Below are 8,085 nucleotides of genomic sequence, written 5' to 3' on the forward strand. Positions count from 1 at the left end.
TGTGTGTGTGTGTATGGACAGACCACGGCCGGCCCCCGCGGCGGGGCCGCGCGGGGGGGGGACGGGGACGACGGGGGGGGGGGGGGCAGGGGACACCGAGGAGGGACAGGGGATGTTAATGGGGGGGGACAGGGGACAATGGGGGGACCGGACGTTTGGGTGGACAGGGGACTTGGGGGGAAAGTTGGGGGGGGCAGTGGACACTGGGGGGGACGGGGGACACTGAGGGAGGCAGGGGACTTGGGGGGGACACAGGACATTGAGGGGGACAGGGGACATTGGGGGGGGACAGTGGACATTGAGTGGGGGGGACAGGGGACACTACGGGGGGGGGGGTGGAGCTCGCTGGGGACCTGGGACACCGGGATGGGGACAAGTGACACTTGGACCGGGAGAAGGGACAGCGGGATGGGGACAGGGGACACTCGGGGGGGGGGGGGGGGCTGGACACAGCAAGGGGGGGACACGGGACACATCCCAGACAGGGACATCCCTCAGGGACCTCACTGCGGGGGGGGGGACACACACACGACACAAGTGTGTGTGTCCCCAGAGCCCACCGGGGTCCCCAGGACCCCACCACGGGGAGGGGGGGGACACGACAGCGAGGCCCCATCGCCCCCCCCCCCCCGCTGGCATCACCCAGGCTCCTGGGTCCTCTCTCAGGGCGGGGGGGGGGGGGGGGTGAGGAGGGGGGGTTGGAAGGGGGGTCCCGTCTGTAGACACCCCCCCCCCCGCCCTGTCTGCAGCCTGACCCCCATTTTGGCAGCAGCCACGAGGCCACGGTGATGGGCACCGAGCCACCCACACTGCTCCCCCCCCCCCCGCCAGGACAGAAAGGAGGGGGGCCCCAGGCTGCCCAGCGCCCCCCCCGCCCCCCCAAGGGGCCCCCCGCTGTGTTGTCATTCCCCCCCCCCGGGGGGGGTGACGTCACCCGGAAACATCGTCCTCATTCTCCAGCTGGAGGCACTGGCTGCGCCCCCCCCCACTATTTCGGGGGTCCCCCCCACATCACTGACCCCGTTCATGGGGTGGGGTGGGGTCCGCAGGCTGAGGGCCCCCCCAATATAAGGGTGTAATGGGGGAGGGGTCCTTCCTTACTGGGGGGGCAGTCCATGGGGGTTTTGGGGTGCTGGGTCTTTGGAAGGGGGTCAGGAGGTTGGGGGGACCCTACATACAGTCATATGGGGGGGAAGCCCCCCATGTTCTATAACTCCCCCTACCCTAGGAAAGACCCCCCACCCCAGCGGGGAACCCAGATGCCCTATAGGGGAACCCCCTAGAGATGCCCACACCCCACAGGGGACCCCCTATACCCAATAGGGACCCCCCATAGAGAGCCCCCATATCCCATAGGGGACCCCATATCCTGTACCCCTACACCCTATAGGGGAACCCCTACACCCATAGGGAACCCCATAGAGAACCCCCCACCCCACAGGGAACCCCATATCCCATAGGGGACCCCTTATACCCTATAGGAAGCCCCAAAGAGAATACCCACACGCTATAGGGGACCCCCTGTACCCCACAGGGGAACCCCATATCCATAGGGGAACCCCTATATGCCACAGAGGACCCCACAGAAAACCCCCACAGCCCATAGGGGACCCCATATCCCACAGGGGAACCTCCAAACCCCATAGGGGATCCCATATCCCATACCCCTACACCTGATAGGAGACCCCCCCACCCCACAGGGGACCCCATATCCCATAGGGGACACCCTATACCCTACAGGAAACCCCAAAGAGAATACCCACACCCTAGAGGGGACACCTGTACCCTACAGGGGACCCCACAGACAACCCCCACACCCCATAGGGCCCCCCTTCACCCCCATAAGCCCCCCCTCTCCCATAAACCCCCCCATCCCCTCTAGCCCCCCAACTCCACAGCCTCCCCCCAGCCCCCCCCAACCTTATAGTCCCCTATAGCCCCCCAATACTTCTCCAGCACCAGCAGCCAAGGGCCTGAGCTCCAGCCGGGGGCTGGAGGGGGGGTGCTGTATTTGGGCGGCCATACCCCCCCCAAAATCTGGGGACCCCCAGATACCAGGGACCCCCCCCCAAATACCCCTGCACCGGCTGCAGCTGCAAGAGGGGAAACTGAGGCACAGGGCGGGGGACCCCCTCCCAAAATTCTTCTAGCAGCAGCTGCCAGGAATATACACGTGAGGCTCTGCACACGTGTCAGGGCATGAACATACATGTGAGGCTGTATGCACACGTGTCAGGCTGCAAACACACATGTGAGGCTCTGCACATGTGTCAGGCTGCGTGCAAGTGTGTGAGGCTGTGTGCAAGTGTGTCAGGCTGCATGCACATGCATGAGGCTGCATGCATGCGACGCTGTGTGCAAGCATGTGACGTGGCATACACACGTGAAAGCATGTGCACGTGTGTGAGGCTGTGTGTGCACATGTGAGGCTACATGCACGTGTGTGAAACTACATGCAAGCGTGTAGAGCTGCACGCACGTGTGCAAGGCTGCGTGCATGTGTCTGATGCTGTGTGCAATTAGATAGTGCTGTGTGCACACGTGTGAGGCTCCACACACATGTGAGGCCATATGCACGTGTGCATGTGAAGCTGTGTACACGTGTGCACGCATCTGAGGCTCCGCGCACACCCCACGCACATGTGATGCTGCGTGCCCACAGCCGACGCTGCGTGTCCGTGCCGTGCACACACGTGTGCCAGCCATGCCCCGCCCTGTGTGTGCACATGGGTGTGTGTGTCCCCGTACCTGGTGGGGCCCCCCCTTCCCCCCCACACCCACTCAGGGGCACGGGGAGCTGGGGGGGCAAGGGGGAGGGTGAGCTATAGAGCTGGGCTATGGAGGGGGGCTGAGCTATAGGGGGCTTGGTTATGGGGGAAAGAGCTATAGGGGGTCACGGGGGGGCTGAGGTATGGGGGGGGGAGAGCTATAGGGGGCACAGAAGGGCTTGAGCAATGGGGGACCATCTATAGGGGCTCTGGGGGGGGTCAGCTGTAGGGGGTCTGTGCTATAGGAGGCAAAGGGGGCCACCCCCCCCACCCCAAGACACCGCTGGGGGGGGAAGGACCCCCCAAAAAACAACAGGGCACAAAGCAGAGGTGAAAAGGGGTATATGGAGGGGGAACCCCAAAAACCACAGCGCTTTGGCATGGGGGGGGACCTTCCTCTGTGCCCCCCCTCCCCAAAATCTGAGGGGGGGGCACAGACAACAGCAGTGCCCCCCCAAAGTGAAGGCACATGGCGGGGGGGGTCCTGCCCCCTCAAAACGACGTCTCGTTGAGCCGAGATTTGGGGGTCGCCAACGGGATGATGGGCAGAGCATCAGCGGTTGCAGGAGGGGCAGGGACAGGCCCGGGGGGAGAGGGCACAGTCCTGGGAGCTGTAGGGGGGGGTCCAGAATTGGGGGGTCGACGTGGAGGTGGGGGGCGGAGGGTTTTGCTTTTCCCCCCAAAACGGGGGGGTTCAGGGTTCTCGGGGGGGCCGAGGCGTTGGGCCAGTTCCTGGCAGCGCTCCACAAAACTGCCCCCCCCTCGGGGACCCCCAGAAAAGGGAGAGTCCCCCTCTGACCCCCGATAACGGGGTTGGGAGGACACACCCAGGGGTTCCCCACGGTGTTTCGGCAGGGGTGGGGAAGGGGTCGGCGTCTCCACCCGGCTGGGCCCTGGCGACCTAAGGCTGCAAAGAAAAAATGGGGGGGGAATACAGTGGGGAACCCCCCAAAACCTAAACCTGGGGGGAGGAGGGGGGAAGGGGAGATGGGGGGGGGGCTGTGGCGCTCCCCTACCTGGTGTTGGGGGTCCGGGCGGGTCCGGGGGGTCCAGTTAATGCCAAATCACATTGATCCAGTTGCCGTAACAGCTCCTCTTCGGTCAAACCGCCGGCTTCTGTGGAGTGAAGGGTGAGGATTGGGCTTTTTTGGGGGAACGGGGGGCACGCCAAAATTCCGCCACACCGCCCCCCACTCCAGCCCTTACCTGGGGGCTTCCCCAACATCTCCATGGCGGTGGTGAGGTCCCACATCTGGACACTGCCGTTGGCGTGGCCGGTGAAGAGGTAACGGCGCGGGCGGGAACCGATCCGGCTGGAGCCTTCGCACTCGTGGACGGTGAAGGCGGTGATGGCTGCGGCGTCGACCGAACGCACCTCACAGATCCTGGGGGGCGGGGGATGACACTCTGTGACCCCCCTCAGCACCCCAATTTTTCCTTCACCGGTGGCAAAACCGTCAGCGCTCACCTTTTACCGGTGGAGGAAAGCCGGACGAAGACCTGGCATGCATCTGGCACCACTCTTTGGATGAAGACCTGCTGCTCGTCCCGTTCGCCGAAAGGTCCTGCCAGTAAAAACCCGTGGCTCGGTGCCCATCCTGTGCCATTGTCCCACCTCACCGCCAAACCCAGCACTTTTTTACCAATATCAGTGCCGGCGCCGCAGCCGGCAGGACCGTCAAGATCATCCAGGGAGAGGATTTTGAAGGAAGCCAACGGCGTCGAGCCAGGTTGGGTAGAAATCATCCCACGGAAACGAGTCACTGTCCAGGTCCGGACATGGTTGTTGTCGGCACAAACTGGGAAAATGGAGGGTGGATGAGAGGCAAACGCCAGTGATTTCCTCACCCGGCAGTGTTTTCCTCGCCCAGCGCTCACCGGAGATGAGGTGTTTCTCCGAAAGCATGATTTTGGTGACAGGGCTGCGGTGTACGGTGAAGGTTTGGAAGAGTTGAGGACCGGAGCCCACTGTTTCAGGGTGCTGCACGATGACCCGTACTACACCGGAGCTGGTGCCGTAGGCGATCTCAATCCAGTTCCCGCTGTCACCTACGGACACGACCCCCCCCTCAAAATGATCCCAAAGCCCTCCCAGTTCATCCCAGCAGCAAACCAGTGGGGTGAGGAGCCCCCCCCAGGGTGGGCAGCAGGAGCTCTTACTGGTCTTGGGGGTGAGGTAGACGCTGAGAGCGGTGACAGCATCTTCGGTGGGGTCACGGTAAAGCTCCGTCACCAGCAGATCGTTGTCCTTCATGCGCAGGGGGAACTTCTGAACGTCTGGGGGTGGAGGGGGGACACACAGAGGGATGGTGACGGCATCGCCACCGGCCGGGGCAGTTAGAGCCACATCATTGGCACTCACCCACGTAGTAGATGGAGCCATTGTTGCAACCGAGGAGGAGGAAGGTGCCAGCAGCATCGTAGCTGTTGATGGGGACGACGTCCTGGATCTGCGGGAGGGATGAGAAGGGAGTTTTGGGGACAATCTGGGGACAAACCAGTGGCGGTGGTACCCGTGCTCACCTGCCAGTGCTTGGTGACGGCGTTCCAGACACCGATTTTGCCGGTGTGGCTAGTGGCGATGAGTTGGTTCCCCACGAAGAAGAGGGCTTCCACCGGCACTCCCAGGTGGAAGACACCTGGGTGAGGAGAAGACATCCAGAAAGAAGCCAAGGAGACCAGATCCTGCCAAAATCCTCCAGGATCGAGTCGGTGGAAGGGTCAGGGATGGTTTCTCACCGATCTCGCTGCCATTGCCGTCAGCTTGCAGGGCCCAGAGGATGATCTCGCTGCAAGACGCCACCGCCACCATCTTGTCATGGTCACCCAAAGCTCCGCCGAGCACCTTGGCGTTGAGGGCCACCCGCTCGATCACCCAGTCCAAGCGGGGACTGGAGAAGACTTGCTGCCACCCCGACGTCTCCTTCATCCTGGGGACAAACAGGAGAAGATGGCAGGGCACGGGGCAGGGCTTGAGGACACCGCTGGCACAAGATGGGGGTCCCTGGTCCCCCCACCAGTTTACCTATAGCAGACAAGGAACTGGGCGTAAGCCACCGCGATCCAGTTGTGGTGCCCGCAGACGATCCGTACCGCTCCCGGTTCGCTCGCTAAGAGGAAAAAAACGGGTGGTAAAGCTTGTGCCGTGATGGTTTAGAACCAGAGAAACTACCCGGTTGTACCGTCCTTACCGGCAGTGAGGGTTCGGTCTTCCAACAAGCGCCCCAATAAACCAGCGTTACCCAAATTGGGGGGCATGGTGTTACTGCGTCGCACCGGGGCTCTGTCAGTCGTCGCCGGTAAACGGGCGGCAATCTGTGGCCCCGCCACACTGTGCCGGTTACGGCGTTTGGCTGGTAAGACTGTTGGGGGAGGTCAGGAGGAGGAATTTGGGGGGGGTTAAGGGGTGATTGCTCTCTACATGGTGTTGGGGGGGGTTGGATTTACCTGGGGGGGGCAGATACCCATTGAAGAGGACGCTGCCGCAAGATGAACGGTCCAATTCTTCCCGTAGCTGCAAGCGGCGAACTTGGCGGCGGGGAAGGAAAAACAGAGCCATGAACCCCAAAATGCGGAATACTGGTGGGGTAGGGTCCCCCCCGAGGATCCCCCCCATTGTCAGCCCCCCAAAGTCACTACCTAGAGGGGTAATGCCATAAAATTGGGCTTCGTGGAGGAGGAGAGAGATGCTGACGCCTCGGGGGTCGAGCTCTTTTGTCCGGAGGAAGTTGAGGATGGGGGCGAAGACAGTGGGGTCCCGATCGATGAAAATCTTGGGGGGGGACAGACATGACATATGAAATATTTGGGGACACACACCCCTCCCGCTGGGGCTCGGGAAGGAAAACTCACCGCTCCCGTCTCATCCTTCAAGGTGGAGATGCGGCCGCTCAGGAGGCTGGGGGGGGGGGGGGGGGGCAGAACAGACATATGGGGGATTTAGGGGCTGGGGGGGGTCTTGTGTGGACCCCCCAGGCCTGGGACACCCCCCCCAACTTTCCCTGGGGGGGTCTGTGTGTGTGCTGTGCCCTCCCCACTGCTGTCACCTGGAGAAGAAGGAGTCTGAAATCCAGGTCAGTGTCTGGCGGGATGTGCTGAACCTGTGGGAGAGGGTGGGAGGGGGGTCAGAGCTGGGCTGGGGGGGGGGGGGGGGGGCAGAGAAAGACTCGGGGAGGGGCCAGAAACCCCCGGGGGGGATAGAAAGACACCGTGGGGGGGCAGAAAGACCCCCCGGCGAGGGGCATAGACCTACGGGGGGCCCCAAAAAACCTCGGGAGGGGGCAGAAAGACCCTCGGGGCCTGCAGAAAACCCCTGGGGGGGGGGCAGAAAGACACATTGGGGGGGGGGCAGAAGGACCTTGGGGGGGTCCTGGGGAGACCCAGGGAAGGCGGGGGGGGTGGAATTAGGCTGGGGAAGGCGGGGGGGGGGCACAAGGGGCGGCCTGAGGGGGGTCCTGAGGGTTTTGGGAGTGGGGGGGATCCGAGGGGACCGGGGGGGTCCGGGAGAGCGAAAGCGGGGCGGGGGGGGGCACACAACCGGGGGGGGGACCCCAAAGTGCCGGGGAAGGGGGGGGCGGGAGGAAGGGAAAGCAGGGGGACCCGGAAGACTGAGGCGGGGACACCGCGGGGGAACCCGGAAGGAGGAAAAGGGGAAGACAAGGAGAGCCTGGGGGGAAGCGGAGGGGACCGGGGGGGTCCCAGGGGACCGGGCCCACGCGCCTCTTGCCGCCCACGTTGAGCTGCACGACCTCCGCCCCGGGCCGCGCCGCCCCGCCCGATGCCGCCATGGTCACCCAGCACTACCACTTCCGCCCGGCGCCACCGCCTCCGGTCTTCTTATTGGTCAATCCGTGCCAGCGCCCCTCCCTCCGCTGCTCGCTATTGGTTCGTCCGAAGAGACACCCCTGCGGCCGCGCCCTCCCGCCCCGCCCCGCTGTTGGGTTTCGTCCAGCCCGCGCAGAGCCTGCACGTCCATTGGTCGAATGCGGTGTCACTCAGGCAGAGGGGGTGCGGTTTTGTCCCGATCCCGCCCCATCTTAAAGGGCCAGCAGCATCACTGAGTGGCGGGACGGGGAGGGACAAGGTGCGCAAAGCCCCCCTCCCCCCCAGCCTCATTAACCCCCCCCAAACCCTCAGACCTCCCCCAAACCCCTCTCAGCCTCCCCCAGGTAACCCCCCATGCCCCTCCCCCCAGCCCCCCCCCGAAACCCCTCAACTCCCCCCAATAGCACCCCCCCCCCCAACGACCCCCCCACCCCCCCTCCAGGCCCCCCCCAACGACCCCCTTGCCCCCCCCAGGAATCCCTCTAACCCTCCC

At 64.0% G+C, this 8,085-nt stretch overlaps 1 protein-coding gene across 1 annotated transcript; it reads right to left on the reverse strand.

Annotated features, from left to right (window-relative positions):
• Window positions 1–3,097: 3,097 nt before the first annotated feature.
• SHKBP1 (SH3KBP1 binding protein 1) lies at window positions 3,098–7,592 on the reverse strand. The gene is made up of 17 exons (XM_052779436.1): window positions 7,488–7,592; window positions 6,815–6,868; window positions 6,621–6,666; window positions 6,408–6,540; window positions 6,216–6,296; window positions 5,960–6,130; window positions 5,794–5,878; window positions 5,508–5,698; window positions 5,292–5,407; window positions 5,131–5,218; window positions 4,929–5,045; window positions 4,647–4,817; window positions 4,412–4,567; window positions 4,237–4,333; window positions 3,975–4,153; window positions 3,785–3,884; window positions 3,098–3,675 (listed from the first exon to the last, which is right to left on the reverse strand). The coding sequence occupies exons 1-17, from the start codon at window positions 7,553–7,555 to the stop codon at window positions 3,261–3,263; spliced, it is 2,268 nt and encodes a 755-aa protein (XP_052635396.1). The 5' UTR covers window positions 7,556–7,592; the 3' UTR covers window positions 3,098–3,260.
• Between the last annotated feature and the right edge of the window lie 493 nt (window positions 7,593–8,085).

This window comes from Harpia harpyja (genome assembly GCF_026419915.1).
Source record: "Harpia harpyja isolate bHarHar1 chromosome W unlocalized genomic scaffold, bHarHar1 primary haplotype SUPER_W_unloc_1, whole genome shotgun sequence".
Taxonomy (NCBI): Eukaryota; Metazoa; Chordata; class Aves; order Accipitriformes; family Accipitridae; genus Harpia; species Harpia harpyja.